Below are 21,518 nucleotides of genomic sequence, written 5' to 3' on the forward strand. Positions count from 1 at the left end.
TATACATTGAAAAACAGTACTTTTGTAAGAAATGTAAACAAGTTATTTTATTTTTCACATTTTTTCACAAAGCATAAATAGACTACATACAAAGTTTGAATCATGAATATGTGTCATGAATATGCATTTAAATGAAAAAAATATATATGAAAAAACCACATTATTACATGTACTTTAACCAAGATTTCCAATCGTAAACAGATACGAATAACAAGTCTCGGTAATCAATACTAGGGGACGTTTTGACTAGGGGCCGTTTTGACTAGCTTCCATCAATACATAAGCCGCGGCAGATACTTTCACTTTTATCAAATGACTTTCCTTATAATGTTATCAATGTGCATGTTTCAAATCTTACCCTTCTGTAGAAAGCTTTTGTTTCTTTACTGTTATCCCAAATTTAAATAAATCGGGATTATTTTGCGTTTTTTTTAATTTTCTTCGTGTAGTAGAGAGCGTTCGGCGTCGCCATTTTTCGGCGTTAGCTGAATAAGCCAGCTTTTCACCCTGACTTGACCTTTGTAAGTGTCCAATAATACTCAAATAAAATTTCCCGCGGCTAGGTACGAATGAATACACTTCATTTATTCCATTGGCTGATTTGAGTATAACACCATAACATTGGAAACATATCCGCGTCTTTGTAACACTGTTTTACTGCATGAAACAATTTTATCTCTAATGAAAAGGCTCAATAGATAGAACAGTTTTACAATCAATTTTCGACATAAATACAGTTTGTGCGTTCACCTTTTATTTTCAGAGAATTACCAGCGCAAAAGCGTTTATACTAGTAGCTATGTTGTCATATTTAGTACTTACTTGCATTGCATTTCAACCCGCGAGGTTTCGGGTCAACTCCCGGCCATTTGTGAAAGTCAGAGTTTATATACAGTTCATCACCGGAGTTCGCAGAAGGGGTTGCGATCATTGTGGTACACCGGTCTTACTGACAATAACGTACTGACTGTAATGCATTGCATTCCAATCCACAAGGTATCAAGGTCAGTTTGCGGTCAGTTGCAGAAATCTTTATATAAACGCCGTCTCGTAAACTTTGTGCACTTGAAGTCTGTTTTGATCAGAAAGATACTAAATAAAGATATTCGGCGATATTATTGTGGTATGTCAATCATCGATTTTTAATATGGTTTTAACATTTGCATGATAAGGACCAATTTTGATAAAAATAATTAGAAATATTTATCCATTTAGACCAGTTTATTAAGCATGAGCACAATAATTCACTATACTATAATTATGCAATTAAATAAGATTCGAGTATTGCCGGCTGACCTATATGCAATCGTTTATTTTCATGTTTCTTGTGTTTTTCTATTCTGTAAATATAGATATCTGAGTAATAATATCACATAAAGCAAAATAAGCCACGAAATCTGGCGCAACACCCTGTAATTGATTTGCTTATGATGTAGCTAAGAACTGCGCAGAAAAAGGCATCCGCTACTTTTTATCTCATAAAGATAACTTTTGATCGTTCATAAACATCGACCACAATCAACGCCGTATATCTTTTTAAAAGATATTTCTTGTTTATAGTGACGTTGCTGGGCAGAGCTTTTACTATTTACGCCGGTTTCACCGGTTACACAACACTTTAAAATCGATTAAAACAAGCAAACATCGGTAACGCGAGTTAAGTTTTTCGCGAATTCGGAATTAAAAACGAGGTTATGAAACTTATATTTCTGTTCCGAAATGGCCGTTTTTGACAGTTTTGAGCACAAAAAGTCCGTTTTTCACGATTTAAAACGGCCGTTTTTGTAAATATTCACGGCCATGTCAGGTTTGTGAATTGGCCGTGTCAAAATTGTGAAATGTCCGTCCACGGCCAATTGCAAAGAAGGAAAAAAAGCCCTGCAACTCTCAATTTACTCATACAATAAGAGGACTACATGTACCTTTTGAGGACAAACAAATGTTTTACAGAATCAAACTCACAACAAACTCCTACTGTGTGAGGACTTTACATTTTGAGGAATAATCCCAATACCAATAATTTACAGATTTCAACTCACAACAAACTCATGCAATACAAGGACTAAACCTTTTGATAAAATATACACATATTTGTATTGTTTGAGATCATTCAATATGATGACTTAACAAGCACCTTTAGAGGCCAGGCACACATTTTTAATATTTCAGGTACCTATACAAACCTATTGTAGAGGTCACTGACTGTAGGTATTATGTGGATTAATAGAACCCGATAGTACATGTAATAATTGTGTTAACACAATATTACTTGTTGCACGCATGATAGCTATTTTGTATGCACTCGATAGCTAAAGCTAACAAGAGCACCGCCTTGCGGGTGCAGACCGCTCATCTATTTTCTTTTTAAAGGTGAAGGGACTCTCATTTTCAATCACAAAGGAGGGAGGGGTGGAGTGAAGAGGGGTGTATAGTGTGGGGTTGTGGACATTTATTACATTAACTTCCAAAAAAGCGAAAAAAAAAATCGGGGGCAGGGCGGGGGGGGGGGGGGGGGGATGGGGGGAAGGGCGATGGGGGGGGGGATTTTTTGGGTGCGATGGTTGGACGGTATTTCAAACATAACCGTTTAAATAAAAAACTTGGGGGGGGGGGGTGGGGTATAGTGTGAGGGTGTGGTGGTAATTTGTGAGATGATCTTAAAAAAAAAAAAAAAAAAAATTAAAAAAAAAAAAATTGGGGTGGGGGGGGTGGGGTGGGGGGGGGGTGGGGTGGGGGTATAGTGTGAGGGTGTGGTGGTCATTTGTGAGATGATCTTAAAAAAAAAAATAGGGGGGGGCGGGAGGGGGGAGGGGCGGGGAGGGCACGGGGGACGGTTTGGGTGGAGTCTATTGTGGTATGTCAGGTAAGAGTAGTTTGGTCAAAGTATCAATCAAATCTAATCATAAATAAAAAAGTTATGGCAATTTTAGCAAAATTTAATAATTTGACCTTGAGAGTCAAGGTCATTCAAAGGTCAAGGTAAAATTCAACTTGCCAGGTACAGTAACCTCATGATAGCATGAAAGTATTTGAAGTTTGAAAGCAATAGCCTTGATACTTAAGAAGTAAAGTGGATTGAAACACAAAATTTAACCATATATTAAAAGTTACTTAGTCAAAAAAGGGCCATAATTCCGTAACAATGACAACCAGAGTTATGCAACTTGTCCTTTTACTGTACCCTTATGATAGTTTTTGAGTGTTCCAAGTATGAAAGCAATATCTATGATACTTTAGGGGTAAAGTGGACCAAAACATAAATCTTAACCAAATTTTCAATTTTCTAAGTATAAAGGGCCCATAATTCCGTCCAAATGCCAGTCAGAGTTACATAACTTTGCCTGCACGGTCCCCTTATGATAGTTAATAAGTGTTGCAAGAATGAAAGCAATAGCTTTGATACTGTAGGAATAAAGTGGACCTAAACACAAAACTTAATCAAATTTTCAATTTTCTAAGTATAAAAAGTGCACATAATTCTGTCAAAATGCCAGTCAGAGTTACATTACTTTGCCTGCACAGTCCCCTTATGAAAGTTAGTAAGTGTTGCAAGTATGAAAGCAATAGCTTTGATGCTTAAGGAATAAAATGGACCTAAACACAAAACTTAACCAAAATTTTCAGTTTTCTAAGTATAAAAAGGGCACATAATTCTGTCAAAATGCATGCCAGAGTTATCTAACTTTGCCTGCCCAGTTCTCTCATGATAGTAAGTAAGTGTAACAAGTTTGAATGCAATAGCATTGATACTCACTGAGAAAAGTGGACCTAAACGCAAAACTTAACCAAAATTTTCAATTTTCTAAGTATAAAAAGGGCACATAATTCTGTCAAAATGCACCCCAGAGTAATCTAACTTTGCCTGCCCAGTCCCCTCATGATAGTAAGTAAGTGCACCAAGTTTGAATGCAATAGCATTGATACTTTCTGAGAAAAGTGGACCTAAACGCAAAACTTAACCGGACGCCAACGCCGACGCCAAGGTGATGACAATAGCTCATAATTTTTTTTCAAAAAATAGATGAGCTAAAAATGAAGTTGTTTTTCAGGCACTTTTTCAACAAACAAAATGAGACAAGGGAGGGAATTTTTGTTTTATAATTTATTTAAGATCATATTTTATTGTGTTTTTTAAAACTATTTTTCTATATAAACCTTGAAAAACATTATCAAACATATCAAAAACAACCTACAGATTACTTACAGTTTTAAGTTTTTATACTAACACAGTATGTATTTTAAAAATATTATGATTTTCAGTTACAACATAGCTCGATCAAAATGTGTATTGCCATGGATGTTATTTCTTTTATAATTAAGAAAGCAAATTTATTCATAAAACTCGTGTAACAAATTCGCTCTTAAAACTCACACTCAGTCTCTTTCATTTCAAAAGGTAATATTAAAATTTGCGTTTAAATTTAAAAAAAATGCTTTAAGACTTTAAATAAGTGGTGACATATAAGTGGTGATGGAACATGCTTAAACACACCAAACAACATGTCACCACAGGGCCCTCGTTTTTGGAACCCCATTTCCCCCTTAAAATATTATACTTTTGTCCCCTTTTTCAGCTAAAAATTCCCCCTCCTAATTTTTTAAAATACTTTTATACCTATGTTGCCAGCTGGTATCGTACTATTGACCTTTGATTTTATGTATATTTATGCAAATTACATTAACATATAGCTTTTTTAAGTGTTGAAAAGTTGGTGAAAAGATCTTCTAAAATTCCCTTTTTGCCCAAAACGACGCGAAATTCTCCCTTCTAAGGGCCCCAGTCCCAATCACCCAAAGTGAAGTAAGGGCCCTGCATCATCACTTAATGATGCTGTCAAATAGAACTTATCCCAATTTTGGGACATATATACAGCCATAGAGACATGGCTTAAAGCCTCCCACTTCCATTTATGGAAAGCAATGGCAATTGATATGTGAAGCAAATATCGAGCTGGGTACATCTAGAATAAATGTCTTCAGAAAATTGACATCTTAGAACCCTGTAATGTACATGTACCAGTCTCCTCAACATCAAACTGAACAAATTTTCCAAAACCCAGACGGCACCATTTACAATAACATAAAATTCAACAGTTTTAAAAGTCATTTATGAATCAAAAAACCTTTTCAAGAGATTAAATAATGTGTCGTCTTTACAGACAGTATATCCAATGACTCCAATATCCAATAACGCTTTCATTGCTTTGACATCAACTTCAAGAGAATTTCTGGTCAGGAAGGCTTTCCCAACAAACGAATGTACACAAAAGTATACAGAATTGTACATCTGCCAGATTTTTCAGCCAAGTTTAAATGTAAACATGAATATTTTTTTTGTTATAAAATAATTAAGGAGCAGGCCATAATAAAACAAAGCAGCACTGCCTGAAAACTAAGTCATTACTTTTTTTTCCCTAACCCAATTTAACCAATGTTTAAATATATGTCATTATTGATTACTTATTACATGCAATCTTAATAAATCGCATGCAAACGTTATAACTATTGCATGGCCAGGTAATAGCTATCTCAGGTGCACTGATTAGATACAGCTAAAAAAATATTTCTTATGTCTTATTTATGCCACTGTAGATTTTTGTCATTAAATAAAAAATATACCAAATCAGTCACTTAATTAAAGATTTTTTTTGGAGATTGCATGATAAGAAAGAAAGAGGCATAACACACTTAAAATTATAAAAGTTGCATCTGAGCAGTGAGAATTTTCGACTATCTGACCAGTTTTTGCATAATTTACTAGTATATATCATAGAAACATTGTTATTTTACAATCATGAAAACAAATCAGATCACTATACATCATAGTCAATGATCATATTGCGTCTTTACAATTTCGAAACTATGTTCTCTGTAATTGTATTTACGTCTTTAATATGATACTTTAAACGTAGCGTGGAAAGAAAACAATTTAAATTTAGTTGGCCCTAGTCCCTTTTCCGCTACCCTAGTGTTGAAACATACCCTTTGCCCCTGAAACTTTGATGACAGGGCCATAGGTTTGTGTAATGTCGCGTGTGTATCTTAAACATGAATAATGAAAAAGAAAACAAAAGATTGTGAGAACATGCTGTGGCTTAGGTTCAATGATTCAACACCCACACATACACCAGACACCTTTTTTAATGGATGGGTCCAGAGGGGCATGGGCTTTGAACTGGATACAAATCATTTATGCTACTTGTAATGTGAAACAAAGCCTACTTGTTGCTAAAGGCTAAACAGTGATGGTCAATCTTAAATTGAGTGTTCGCAGCTGACCGGTATAATGTTCAGATACTTACACACTTTTTTATGCATTTCAATCAAGAATGCTAAGGTAAGGTATGTGTGTTACATACTTTAAGTTACAACACCTCCTACAATATAAGGACTTTAACTTTTGAGTACTAACACAAGAATTTTGCATAATTCACTACAAAACAATTCCCACAATATGAGGACTACATTTGGAGGAGTAAAACGGATGCTTTACAGACTTCAGTTTACAACAACTCCTACATACTTGAACTCATATTGAAGTGAATATGAGGACTATAATTTGTTGACTAACACAATTTCTTTGCTGATACCACTCATAAAGACTCTCCATATACTCCAACAATACGAGGACTTAACCTTTTGAGGACTTACATGTTTTACAGAATCCAACTCACAACAAACAAACTCCTACAGCATCAGGGCTCCCACTGTCATTCGCAATTGGCACCAAATGCGAAAGTTTTAGAAAAGTGGTGATAAAATCTTTCAATTTGTAAAAACAACTGGCGCTTTAAGTCAATTGTATGTTGAGGCCAAAAGAGCAGTCTCTGGCATTGTTTGCCCCATTTACAGGTCATGCAAAGTTAAAAATTTAAATGGAAAGTTAGGAGCCATTAGACATTGAAATTGTTCATAGATGATTCCTTGATTAATTGCCTTGACAAGTTGTGCTATTTAAATATGCTTCTGCAAATTTAAATGAATCATTAATATGGCACTCAAGAATAAGAAAATGGGAAGAGGTACCGGTAACCTCTGCTAAAATATAGCTGTTTTCCTGGCACTAGCAAATTGCCAATAAATAAGGGACTCGTGTACAGGTCGGTTTTGGAATAGCTGATGTTAAATGAGATTTTAAATGATTTAATATATATATATATATATATATATATATATATATATGTATATAAATTTGTAACAAAGTATACATTTGATACAACATTAAATTGCTGAATATTTACAAGGAAGTGAAAAAAGATACTAAACATTACTGGTTTAATTACATTTTTTGTAAGATACTAATACACCTGTACAAAAAAATCACAATCATATGGTTTTATTTTACTTTTGTCTTAAAGAATTGAAATGCAGCCTGTTCATTTTTTTTTTCGTTAAAAATCGTGTCTTGTATTCAGCCCAATTCCAAATTGAAAAAAGTATATATTTTTCCAAAATGGGACCTAAAAATTTACAATTGAAGTTTTCAAAAAAAAACATAAAAATATATTTTTTTCTTTATAGATTTCCAGCCATAAATATAACTAAAAGGCTCATATTTTTTTAAAGTGGCAAAATAAGGCGTTAATGTGTGGCAAAAGAAAATTTCAACCTAACCTAGCGAGAGCCCTGCAGTATGAGGACTTTATATTTTGAGCAATAACTAAAAAAAACAATATTTTACAGATTTCAACTTACAACAAACACTACATTATGAGGACTCAACCTTTTGATGAAATGTACACATTTTTTAGATTATTCAAGTCATAACAAATTATTTCAATATGATGACCTTGCATGCACCTTTAGATTTGTTTGCATATTTAAAATCTGCTATAGTGCGGGAACGTAATACTATCACATTCACATTATTGTAATAAGTATCACATACATTTTGTACAATGTAGTAACAATGGCATGCAAATGATAAACCACTACTGTACGAAAGTTAGCATGTAATATCGTTCGCATGCAACTGTAATAGATACCGCTAAATTAGAAAAAATATATGTAACAATTATGCCATTGTATTAAAGAGAATATTAAATGTTCTCTTTATAATCCAATTTATTTAAAGCCGCACACAAGGCGTTGAAGTAAGCTCAACTTTAAACTGGTCATCTCACGTAAATAAAATTAGTAAAGCAAGCCAGAGCTTAGGATTCTTAAAACGAAACATTCATTCTTCTAAAATGGAAACTAAGGCAGCGGCATATAACAGCATTGTTAGACCATCCTTGGAATATTGCTCTAGTGTGTGGGACCCTTACCATCAGAAAGATATTGATAAAATTGAAAATGTTCAGCGTCAAGCTGACAAATTTGTAACGCATAATTACAGCAAGACACAGGGCACGGTCACAAAATATAATTAAGGATTTGAATTGGAATACATTGCAATTAAGAAGACAACAAGCTAGACTCATTTTGTTCTATAAAATAGTACATAATCATGTTGGCGTCAATCCCCTTCACTATCTCACTCCATACATTAGACACTCACGCCATCACCATCACATGGCATACCAAATACCACCAAGTACAGCTGATTACCACAAATTTTCTTTCTTTCCAAGAACAGTTGTACAATGGAACACACTTTCATCTATGTAGTCAGCGCTGATACGATCACTGGATTTAAATCAGTGCTGTCTACATCAGTGTTCCTTCCTTATATCACATGTTTCTGCTTTTATCCTGGTTTTAACTTGACTAATATTCTCACCACATGCACAGTTGTATATGTATATATTTAAGTCTTAAGGGCTTAAGGTGTTAGGTTTTGCATATTTTTTATCACTGTCGATAGGATTTTCCTGAGTGGATTAAGTAACTTGGGAAACCTATCAATCTATTTCTTTTTAACCCCCCACGCATGGCTATAATGTATATGTATTGAACATAGCCATTATTATAATAGAAGAAGAAGAAGGAGAAGAAGAAAGAAGGTGTCACAAGGAAAAAACATGATCATAAGTATTTAACCAAGATTGAAAGTCGGGGATATTTTTTTACTTTTTGACCATAAATATCCTATTATGCGGACATGTTACACTGCTTATTTTCAGGTACATTCCGTAACTGCTGTGTCTATGCAGACCTATTTCGAACTACGACCGGAGAGCCAGCAAGCGCTTGGTTTGTTTACCTACCTACATGTATATATAAACCGGTATTCTAAGTCGCGAAAACGTATTACCTTCTTCGTGGACGAAAATCAGCAGTCAGCACGAAGGAAGATTTGGATTATTTGTGTTTCTTTTGCTCTTTCGGCTCCGGTTGAATCCAATGTGATTCTTTTCCGCGTCAGAATCACTTGTCGCGACTCTTTGACGAAAATTTCTTTTCGATTTCTTGAACATTTGCGCCAGTTTACACACTACACTAGTGTAGAGGTTACACTACACTAACATTGACGAGTTTGAACAGCCGCACACGATTTAACCAAATATATTTGCAAGCACGATTCTCAATAAAAGCTCGATAAGACCATCGATTATTTAATGTTGTACAATTCTTTGGAAGCTAGTATTTATCCTAAAATGAGAATAATCATTGCCATTTAATTAACCGTTTTCTTTAATCTGATAACAACTGTTTGATGGCAACTAAGCTCAGACTTTAGTGTTTACGCAAAAGTCGACAAAATCCATCACATACAAAAACAAAATGACAATAAAATGATTACAGAAATTATTTGATCTAATAATAGTTCAACACCCGATACATTGTCTTTTTGAAAGGTGAACAGAAAACACAAAACAACAACCATCCTGCTACAATATACAGAAATTGAACAATAACCAGAAAAGCCATTTGAAATCTAAGCCCAACCTCATCAACTGCAGCACGGAGTGTATATTGACAGGAGATGAATCGAGTATTTGACCCTTACTTTAGTAAATTCAATCTTATGCAAAAACTATTCATCCGATTTTATTGGTTTATACGTTATCTTGTTGCTTATTAATTCCTCTTTCAAAAAAATATAACTTTTAGTATATTCCTGTTGTTATTAATGGATTTATAGCGAGTTAAACACAAGAAATACAAATTTTATGTTTTACCACCGCGCGTTTTAACGTGTCGTGGCTATCGATCTTTTACGATTAGCGTACAGCGAAGCGCCGAGGTTATACATTTTGATGTACCCACTCACGTCTTTTGTTAAATTATAGTTTCATTTCTCGGCCGATTTTGACAAATTATATATCATTAGAAAGCTTACGTTACGCAGTAAACAGATATATCAATATATATTAAGTTTTTCTTCTGATTTCGACAGCCCGGCGAGTTATAACTTTAACTTTTGCAAATATCATACCGTTTTGGAGTTTTAGAATCTAGATTTACGGTTGACATGTTCGTACTTAATACCAATTTGTAGCGTTTATATTTGGAGTTCAGTTTTAAAAATTACATCTTGCTTAGGAGAAAAGAATTCTGTATACGATAGAAAAAAATTTTGTTTAAAAACCAAAGTAATTAAGGAATGAAGGCGGGAAAATGTAGCGCGCGTTCCTAACGCACTGAACTGATGCTACGGTCTTGGCGATTATGCTTTTGTTTAGAAATCGGCCATTGAATTTCTTTTGCCATCTTATTATATTTTTTATGGAATATATTGTAGTATTTTGTTCACGAAACATATCAATAAAGCTTATTATAAATGAATCTTAATAAATTAACGATTTCAGCTCTTGTTTATAACACAGAAAGGTTGTAAAATTTATGATGAAACAGCGTATATAGCGGACCCTCTCGATATTATTCGGCTTTGCATGCATACTTGAAATAAAATGGGTGTCAAAAACATTCATCGTTTGCTGTTTATTATCAACAAGGTAATTATGTATAATTATTTGAAATGTTATTTACCTTAAATTATCAATTTATTAAAGATTCTTGAAAATCACGGTCCGTGTTACGCGGGTCATTTCGTATTTTGACATCAGGGCATCATGTCCAACTATTGAAAATCAGATTTTTTCACCGGGACGATGACGGCTTGGATTTAGACAGGCAGACAGATAGTTTATTCAGACTTAAACAACAGTACATCGTCTTCAACTCAAATATATAAATTATTTTTAGACGAATTGTTAGGTGATTACACATATAGCAGTGATGATTCTGAGAATGTTGCCATGTTTCTTATCCGTGTATTCTAGAGTCCATGGTTTGAGCATTTTTATCGCGGTGTTCAAAAAAAGATATCTCAATAATCTTGTTTATTGATAGATCTGTGGTTTTATTGCCCCTGTGTTCAGCACAAACCAATTATCTCGTTATGATCAGATACTGTGCCGACCAATACTAAATAACACTATGGTGTCATACGCCACAGCAGGGACCTATACTTGTATATTGGTCCCTAACCACAGGTGGCAATGTCTGGTCAGATTACACTTTTTATGATACCTCCATGTCTTCTCGTGGTATTAGTGGTCATTTCTTGGAGTAATGTAACGCCCAATACTCAATTTTGCGTTTATGAGATATGTAGCGTATTGAAAACATTTATAGTCATCTGCCCATACAGATTGCCATAAACTAAATACTGTATAGATGTCAGCCAGCTAAATCACAATAATTATAAGTGCTTAATACCTATACATGTACATTTTAAACATTTAAAAAATCTAATACTTAACATTTGACGTATTTAGCGGGTACCGGTAAAAAAACTCCGTCATTTCGTAGTCCTATAAAGAGTGTATGAATAATCTTTCCGAAAAATACAAATAATACAGTGTTTTAATTTAGAATTCTATATATTTATAACTCTGTTAACTTATAAAGATATTTCAATATACATGCATAGACAGTTGACCGTGATTTTCAAGAATCTTTAAATAATTTTAATTAATTTATAATTTATGGTTAATAACCTTTCATATAATTTTACATAATTACCTTTTTGATAATAAAAAACAAACGATGAATGTTTTGAAACCCATTATATTTGAAGTATGCAAAGCCGAAAAATATCAAGAGGGTCCGCTATACATTTGTATACGCTGTTTCATCATAAAATTAACACCCTTTCTGTGTTATAATCAAGAGCTGAAATCGTAAATTTATTAAGCTTCATTAATACTTAGCTTTATGGATATGTCTCTAGAACAAAATATTTCAATATATTTCATAAAAAATATAATAATCATGGCAAAGGAAATTCAATGGCCGGTATCTAAACAAAAGCATAATCGCCAAGACCGTAGCATCAGTTCAGAGCGTTAGGAACGCGCGCTACATTTTCCCGCCTTCATTCCTTAATTACTTTAGTTTTTAAACAATTTTTTTTTCTATCGTATACAGAATTCTATTCTCCTAAGCAAGATGTTATTTTTAAAACTGAACTCCAAATATAAACGCTACAAATCGGTATAAAGTACGAACATGTCAACCGTAAATCTAGATTCTAAAACTCCAAAACGGTATGTTATTTGCAAAAGTTAAAGTTATAACTCGCCGGGCTGCCGAAATCAGAAGAAAAACTCAATATATAATGATATATCTGAAAACTACGTTACGTTAGCTTTCTAATGATATATAATTTGTCAAAATCGGCCTAGAAATGAAACTATAATTTAACAAAATACGTGAGTGAGTACATCAAATTTATAACCTCGGCGCTTCGATAAAAGATCGATAGTTACGACACGGTCACGTGACTTAGACACGACAAGATATTTGGCGTAACGGTCCCGTTTCTTATCCGTGTAATCTAGAATCCGTGAACACATGAAATGCGAAGGAAAAGTACTGCAGTGCATCGGTTTGTAGATGTTTCGATGTGACGATGATGATCAATCTACTGGCGTTATTTATGGTTAACTGTTAGTTACCTGGTACCTGTACCCAGTAAAACTTATTACCGAATATACTGAAAATATGAAAACTTAACCACTTTTTTTAAGTAATGTAATATACCAGTCGTGATATTTTAATCAATATAAACTAATACTAATACTTGTAAGAAAAATACGGTATTTTAGAACTTTTCTTTTTTCGTCATTCGTGGTTGACGGTACCTTAAAGATTAATAAATGAAACATAAAACATAGAGATCCAACTATTGGACACTACACTTTCATAAAAAGTATTCAGATTTTGTTGTATCCAAATTCAATATTTTTCCACAGGAGCATTATGAGAAAATAATAGTATAATGACCTGACTTTTTACATGACAATCTTATTTACTGCAATGACAAACGATCCCTTATGACTGATTTATTTGAATTTTGAATTTATTAAAAATTTTGCAATTTGTGGGATAAAATTTAAAAAGTCAGATAAATGGAACAACTTATGCACGCTGGTATCTCTGATTTTAGAATGTCGCTTTGAATGTATTGTATTGTTTGAAAAACTGAGTTTGATGAACATTTGGAAAGTATACACATAGAAACCATATTGTTTCACCTGTATTGTAAAGTTGAACGGGACATGCAATTAATACTACTACAATAACGCTGGCATGTAAATATCGGACACAAAACGCTATTTAAATAAATGTATGCAACCGAGATTCTTAAAGACATAAGTTCTTGTCGAGTATTCGTCCCTAACTTACTGAAACGTACACATAGAAACGAACACAGAAGAGAAAAATCAGAACGCGGAGTTTACATTTAAATGCAAAGAATAGTTATTGTATGCCCATGATGTCATCTTCCTTTTGCAGGTGATAGAGGACATGCCGATGAAGCTTCTGGTCAACCGAGATGTGATATCGATACCGCCTGGTGGCGGTCACAACACACTGGTTCCGGCAAACACGGTGCTCACCGTCAAGCGCGTGTTCACTTGCTCTATCGATAAGGCGCGCTATCTTCAATGCTCATTTGCATCGCAGCATGTGTCATTTAAGGAGACGTTACGCGTGCAGTTTAGTGCCATCGGCAACGACTCTTTGTACACTATGCACTATTTACAGATGACCAACGTGTTTCCCACAGTATTTGAGTTTCTGAATCCGAAACCGGACGACGTTGTGCATTATGTCGATTACGAAGCCAATGCCGCACTCACCATAGCAGAAGGTCCGTTGGAGATACTGGGCATCGAACGCCTTAACGTTGTCCTCGCCTGGAAACGCCAACAGGAAGCAAAATCGTATAGTACATTGGTCATACCGGAGTCCCGCGCAAAGACGTTAATGGTTCAGAAACGTCATTTTAAGGACAAATTTATTAAGAACAACTATATGCATAGAAAGTATACGGCGTGCACGCATCTGGACTTTGTCTCTGAAAAGTTGTATTTGATACCGCAGGATCCACCGAATGCTGTGTGTCTGAAAAGTCCAAATCTTTTCTTCTTTGACCCGAATGCCGGTCGACTCCGCATGGCAAAGAATGGCATCATATTTAATCGTAAGTCAAATAGCCAACAAATATACAATCGTAAACATTCTTAAAACGAATATGTTTTGTTTTACCTTTCTGTATCGAACAAAGCACGAAATCTGGCTTCTTTAAGATAGTTAAAGACGTAAACATTATAAAAGGGACTTTTTTCGGTGTCATTCGGTCTCTCTGTCCGTCGCTATAATGCTATATTCTTATCGATACCTCAAAATCAGTACAATGTATAAAGCTATACGATTTAAATTAATATACTTGTTTGTCAAATACGATACCTAATAATGTTTCTGTTTGCAGCCTCCTCTGATGAAGAATCATACGACAGCGACGACGTCTACGCAGACATAGCGCCCCCTATACCAGGTAAAAGACTGGCTAGTTTGCGTGTTGGAAGGCTATTGGATTGCATATCATGAATGGTTTTGTGTTTGTTGTGTTTGCGGTGTATTGAATGTCATGTATATATCGCGATTGATTTTGTGATATACTAGATTTATTTAAACATCATGTATGCCAGGTGTATTAGATATCGAGAAGGGATTTTGTGCATATAATAGTTAACCCATTTATGCCTAGCGTCTATAAAAAAAAGCCTTGGCATGATGCGGCGTCTCATCAGGGTCTGCGCTGTTTGCTTAAATGAATTTCTGTTAGAAATATTCTAAATATAGAAATAAATATACCAGACATCCCTAATTTTGGAAATAAATTAATCCAATTTAGAAGGATGGGAGAGTCCACTAGGCATAAATGGGTTAATGCCATGAATGTATAATGCGTGATATCAATTGAATGTCATTACTTATGTAGTGTGTGTGATGTGTAGTGAATTCCATGAATGTGCGTTGTGTGATGTATCTTGAATCCTATGAATAGCGTGTATGTGAGCCGTAAATAGGAAGTGCCATTAGTGGATGTCTTGTCATGTGTATTGAGTTGAGCCGCGCTCTATGAAAAGGGGTGTTTAATGCAGTCCGCACAGGCTTATCAGGGATGACACTTACCGCCTAAACTGTATTCATTCTAAGATGAGACTTTCTTTAAAAGATAAATATCATAAAAGCGGAATGTGACGTCCATGATTACGCACGTGCATTAAACCCCCTTTTCATAGAGCACGGCCCAATGTTATTTATATCTCGTATGGACTTCATAAGATCACGTGCAAATTAAACTATATATGTCTGCTCGTAATTAATTTTCCTATGTTGCCATTTTTCAGAACGAATTCCAATCACCTGTCCTCAGGTAATATCAAATTCAGATTAGTTATTGTGTTTTTTTCTTTCTGTTATTTCTTATATTGTTTTGTTTTTGTTTTGTTATCGTTGTTCAAAAATATTTTTACTATTTGTTTTTAAGTATTTAGCTATATGTTGAATGTTGTTTATTATTACTTGATACTATCAAGGGATACTGGTGTTAAGCATATAAACGTATTTGGAGTAATAATAATGTTGTGTTTATTATTATACAATTATTAGGCTGCTTTTTCCTTATCATTGTGACAGGCTTTACAGAATGTTAAAAAGAAACTCGGTTTTTTTCACAAGATTCACGAGGAAATCAAGTCCTTATTTAAAAGAAAAGGGAAAAGTCGACGGAGAAAAAGGCGAGGTGAACAAATGCGAGAACCCGGTGAATGTCCAAGCAATCCCTTGTACAGGCGTTCAAAATCTATGTCTGACATCGACAAACTAGACGACAACGCTATCTGGAATGTCAAAAATATCAGGACTATGGCTTACAGGAAACCCTCCGCTCCACCTCCTGGGTGCAATGACCCACAACACAGCAATATACCTAAACGAAGCATTCCATCTACACTGAATAAGTTCACCTCCAGCTTTCTAACTGAGAGCTTCATGAAACCTACCCCAAGAGTTCCATCCATACCAAGCAAGAGTTAATCCGAGTCCAGCTCTCCAACTGACGCATACACTACAAAAACCAACAGCTTCTCACCAACACTGAGCAGGAGTCGATCCGCCTCAAGATCTCCGTCTGAAATACGCAGGGAATCGCGCCCCCTTTCGGCATTAGTGTCCTCCCACAACGACGAGGAATCTGATATCTGCATAATTCCGTGCCCCTCGGTACCTCCGCGACGTTCCGCAAGAGCTCCGAGAAGCCCTGCACCACATAGGCCGGCGCCACCGATTCCGCTTGACGGTAACAATAGAAACCACCTGATTGCTAACGCCGAACCTTGTGACCATCCCGAAGCACTTCCGGTAACTACCCACTCCGAAAAAGCCAACGAGAACGCAGGGTACGCAACGATATCGCAGAAACGCATGGAAAGTATCCTGTGCCCCGGACAAACGAGTGAAGACTTTTACAAGTATTCCGTTATTGAACTATACCGCCTGTTGAAGCACTTCAATCTTCATGACATCGCTAACATTTGCTACGATTACCGTTATGATGGGAAGTACTTCGCAAACGTAGATGTTCAGGAGCTCCTTCAAGATCAACCGTTCAGTGCCTCTAACATTCAGATACTGAAGTTTAAAAAGCTCCAGGATGGATGGCGTCCTAGTACTTACACTTAGTGCGCGTCGCAAAGTTACGCTATCCATTACATGTATATACGCCTTAAACGGCAATATTGGATGACTGAAATAGATTGATAAAAATTTAAAGAGCATAAATCATTATGTTTGATTCACCTTATAATTATAATGCAGTTCAATTACAACTCAAAATCTACAATAATGACTAAGTAAAAACTATTGCATCCATTCGTATTCTTGCGGGTCTTTTTATTGAAATATATGCTGTTTAGGACGATTTGCAGTCCCATTTGCATGAGGCTTGCCTTATAAGTACACAATTGTTGTATGTTATAAATACAGAAATAATGCGTTGGATAAGTTTCCTTATATGCTGTATATTTGCAAACATTACATCGTCTTAAAAATATATATTGAAACTAATGTTCTATTTCTGACTATATGTAATGACAATGCATCATTGTTTTGACATTGAAGATAAATATACTCAGTAGTGGGATGAGATATTCTATTTAAAAAAGACAAAATTAATTAAGTGTGTGCCGTCACGATTAACATTTATCGGTATATCCGCGCATGCACGGGAAATTAATTTAAGGAACAGCAATTTTAAATAATTAAAATTGACATGCCTTGGTTTCTTGGCACAAAATACGATGTCATTGTAGTCGTTTAAACTAACTGTTTAAAATATTCATTTTAAGTCAGAAAATGTCATATTAATGCGCGCTATTTATAAGCTTAAATATATATTAATTTAGATTAATATTAGTATCATTTAATATAATTAACTTAAAAGTTGATCATTATTAAAAGCAGTGGGATTAAAACTTTTGAAACCGACAAATACATTAATTCTTTTCACCTTGGCAATGTTTGAAGTACATTTAATTTTAACGACATTCGGGTTTGATTTAATTTGCAAGTGCATTATATTAAAAAGAATTGATCTGATCATCAAAAGAATTAAATTAAATATAATTATCGCTTTTTTCATGACCACTGGGCTCCCGGCGCGTTCACGAATGCGAATTCTGCTAAATCGGGATTTTTTATATCTTTCTTCGCGACGATCCGTGACCAGTCCGTGTCTGATATTAACGGTCTGCAGCTTTCTGGAATGTGCCTGTAAAGAATTAAAATACTACGGCCTTCAAATTAAGAGTTGTTCAATGCGGACGCCGAATGTTCTGGACCCATCGCAATGGAATCGGCATCGTAAAGAAAACTGCGAGGTTTCTGTACGCTTTATCAGCCCCGAGCGGATCCTGCATGATGCGGAATGAATCCAGAGAACTCTAAAAAGATGATTGGTGTAAACCGCAACGTATTGTACAAGAATCTGCAAATACATGCCCACATTTATCTGAAATTACATGGACAAAGTAGCATTTTGTTATCGGCAACCCATCGGGGCTGGAGTGGACAAAAACCTATTAATTAATAATGAACTAAGGGATCACACGAAGCTTATGGTGTGATAGTCATCCTGGTGTTATTTCACCATTTTCGGTATAATTTAAACTTTCGAATCATTCATGTTGTACTGTTCTGTACGTGGAGTTCCAATCTTTTAATTCCTTTTTTCTAGCTTAAATCGCAGTGTTCAAATCTCTGCTCAAGAGGAATGAACGAAATGTTCAGAAGAAAATGTAACGAGAAATACACAAATGCATTGTCTCAGTGGTTGTATAACAAAATTCTAGTATATTCAGTGCTCCAGCTAGGCCTAAATTGAAGGGCGCCGCGCCCTGCCCTCCCGAACCTCCGCCCTGCCCTTCCCAGGGCCCCCCCCCCCTGCCCTAAAAAAAAAATATTTTTTTTTACATATGATGATTAATAAATCTCTTTCTTTTTACAATACATTGTAATTAATGTATACCTCATTGTAGACATTATATTTTAATTGTTTAATAATAATGGGAATAATATATTCTAACAATTATTAATAACATATAAATTAACATGCAAGTGGAAACATTCCAGAAATGGCCGCGCGCTCGAAAGTGCCCTTTTGACAAAATACAGCGAGTCCAAAGTGCCCTTTTGACAAAAAGCCCCACCTGCCCTTTTCAAATCGTAGCTGGAGCACTGATTATTATAAGTAAAGTGAGTTTAAAATATTTATTGTTTTCATAATCGTTTACTTATGTTATTAGTTATAACTAAATCGTCGTGGAACAAAACGTATTGGTCCTTGAACTGGTTTATGTACTTGAACATACAATAGAGAAACAAATCAACATCCGCGGTTGCGCATATTTTTATCACGAGTTCTGATGCTTGAAAGTGAAATGTTTTCATTATACAATTACTGCTCCTTGGCTAAGAGTGTACGCCTCGCGATTGAACTTGCAGGAGGCAGATATGCTGAGTGCAGTACTAAACCGCACAAGTGTGAATAACTAGTTAGTTGTTTAAACCGATGATCGGAAAGTGATTTTGTTTCAATACGCATTTGAAACTTCTTCGCTAAGTGTACGACTTGCGGGGGAACTTGAAAAACATTGATTAGCCGCGAGCAGTACTTGAACGCTCAAATATCTGTAGACCTGTTCAAGTGACCGTAAAATGACAGGTTCTTAACATTTCCATCCAAAAAATATTTGACTATTGGTCTCGATAGGTTTTATAATTATAACTTTGTTCGTGGCATTTTTCCTAACTAATTAATCCTTATATCTTAAAACGAATTCGCATTTTAATATTTCGCTGTCATGAGTCATGCATACCGAACAATTAAACGCACACTTATCGGGATTTGATGGTTCTTTATCGCTGCCGTGAACGGCCAAATTAATTAAATGTTGTGCTTGGCGTAGATCTGGTTCGTTATCTTTAATTGGGCCATACAAAATATTAATAGATTGACCTAATATTTTAATCGATGCATGCATGGGTATGCGCTAGATATTCATTAGATAAAACTTCGAATCTTCAGCAGCAAACATCAATTTATGCGCAATGGTCTGCATCAGATGTTCAAATTCAAAGGATTTGACTATTGGTATATCTCAATATATTTTATAATGTATTAAAACTTAGTTCGAGTTTTTTTTCTAACCAATTTACCCTTATATCTTTGAACGAATTTGCATTTTAATATTTCGCTGTCATTAATCATGTATTCCGAACAAGAAAACGCACACTTATGGTGACTTGGTGGCCCTCTATCGCTCCCGTGAACGACCAAATAACTGAAATGTGGTGCTTTGAGTAGATCTGGTTCGTTATCTTAAAGGCCTGGTGACCAGTGTGAGGAACTTATACGACCAGGGTAAATGTGTATACAATATCATTAAGCTAAAACTAAATTATAAATGTTTTGTATGTTTTTAAACTCTTTGCTTTGTAATTTGCGCATGAGACATCCAAATTATTAATGGATTGACCTGCTTGTAATCAATGCATGCATAGGTATGCGCTTGATATTCATAAGATAAAACTTTATCAGCATGCATCATGGTATGCGCAATAGTCTTCCTCAGATGTTCAAATGATAATACATAGATATGCGCTAGATCTTCATCACATGAGAAAATCAGAATGCATTGGTATGCGCTAAATCTTCATCAAATGTTCAAAGCTTAATAAAAAATATAGTCACACTATCTTCTTCAGATGTTAAAACAAAAAAAGTATAGCGTTGCATAAGCTCGTTATAATATATATTTAAATAATAATGCATAGCTTAGCATACAATCTTTATCATGTGTTCAAATAAGAATAGCTACAATAAATCTTCAAGAGTGTGCAATAACTTTTGCATCAGATCTTCATCAAATGTGTACATCAGACTGTATAGCTTTTCACTAGATTCATCAGGTGTTCAAAATAAAATGCATAGCTTTGCGCTAGATCTTCGTCAGATGTGTATCTCAGAATTTAATAGCTTTGTACTAGATCTTTATCAAGTGTTCAAAATAGAATGAAGAGCTATGTGCTAGATTTTCGTCAGATGTTTAAATCACAATTCATATTTAAATAAACATGCACTTTCTTATCATCAGATGCGCACATCAGAAAGAAAAGCTATGCGCTAGATCTTCAAATGAGAATGCGTAACGTGAGATCTTTATCATATGTGAAAATGTGAATACGGGCACATTAATAATTTCTGTTGTATAACAACGCAAAACAAGTTCCAAGTTTAGCATGTTCAGATTTAGCTCTCATTGAATTTAAATAAAATGCAATCCAATCAAATTTGCTAATAAGCATGTATATTTATATGGACTGAAGAGGCTTTCTATCCAGAGTTAACTTGAAAGATCACATACAATTTGATTCTTAGCCATGATTTTTTCTAAATTGATTCAATATGGTAAAACCGAGCGCATACATTAACAAAGTTCAAATATTTGTGTTCGTGAGACGGTTCCTTCTTGTTTGGTAGTCATTAAGGACAGATGATTTGGATACAGCGATTGCTTTCCTACAAAGTACTTAACATTCAGTTTTTAAATGGATTGAGTAACCAACCACTTGTCAGCCCAATAATTTGCAAGATTTGTTTAAAGATTAGTAGCATCATCAATAGAATTTTCGGCATTTATAAATATCGAACTCTAACTTGTAAATAGTTGAAGGAGACAGTGAATATCACAAACAATAACTTATGAGCATACAAG

General features: G+C 34.9%; 1 protein-coding gene and 1 long non-coding RNA gene across 2 annotated transcripts in view; one reads left to right on the top strand and one right to left on the bottom strand.

Moving 5' to 3' along the window:
• The window catches only part of LOC127862361 (uncharacterized), a 30,507-nt gene extending 21,183 nt beyond the window's left edge, over window positions 1-9,324 (bottom strand). The window contains exon 1 of the long non-coding RNA XR_008040560.1: window positions 9,197-9,324. This is a non-coding gene — a long non-coding RNA (uncharacterized LOC127862361). The remainder of the gene's footprint in view (window positions 1-9,196) is intronic.
• A 3,444-nt stretch (window positions 9,325-12,768) lies between these two features.
• LOC127862210 (uncharacterized) lies at window positions 12,769-17,237 on the top strand. The gene is made up of 4 exons (XM_052401220.1): window positions 12,769-14,380; window positions 14,669-14,734; window positions 15,594-15,619; window positions 15,883-17,237. Exons 1-4 carry the CDS (start codon window positions 13,702-13,704, stop codon window positions 16,279-16,281), a joined length of 1,170 nt encoding a protein of 389 aa, XP_052257180.1. The 5' UTR covers window positions 12,769-13,701; the 3' UTR covers window positions 16,282-17,237.
• Window positions 17,238-21,518: the final 4,281 nt, after the last annotated feature.

Source organism: Dreissena polymorpha, chromosome 16 (assembly GCF_020536995.1).
Source record: "Dreissena polymorpha isolate Duluth1 chromosome 16, UMN_Dpol_1.0, whole genome shotgun sequence".
Taxonomy (NCBI): domain Eukaryota; kingdom Metazoa; phylum Mollusca; class Bivalvia; order Myida; family Dreissenidae; genus Dreissena; species Dreissena polymorpha.

Bases quoted from the DNA above. Each gene is read 5' to 3' on its own strand.
- LOC127862210 (XM_052401220.1), top strand. From the start codon at position 13,702: ATGCCGATGAAGCTTCTGGTCAACCGAGATGTGATATCGATACCGCCT. The intron at 14,381-14,668 runs GTAAGTCAAATA...TTCTGTTTGCAG, and splicing joins GAATGGCATCATATTTAATC to CCTCCTCTGATGAAGAATCA. The intron at 15,620-15,882 runs GTAATATCAAAT...TCATTGTGACAG, and splicing joins TTCCAATCACCTGTCCTCAG to GCTTTACAGAATGTTAAAAA.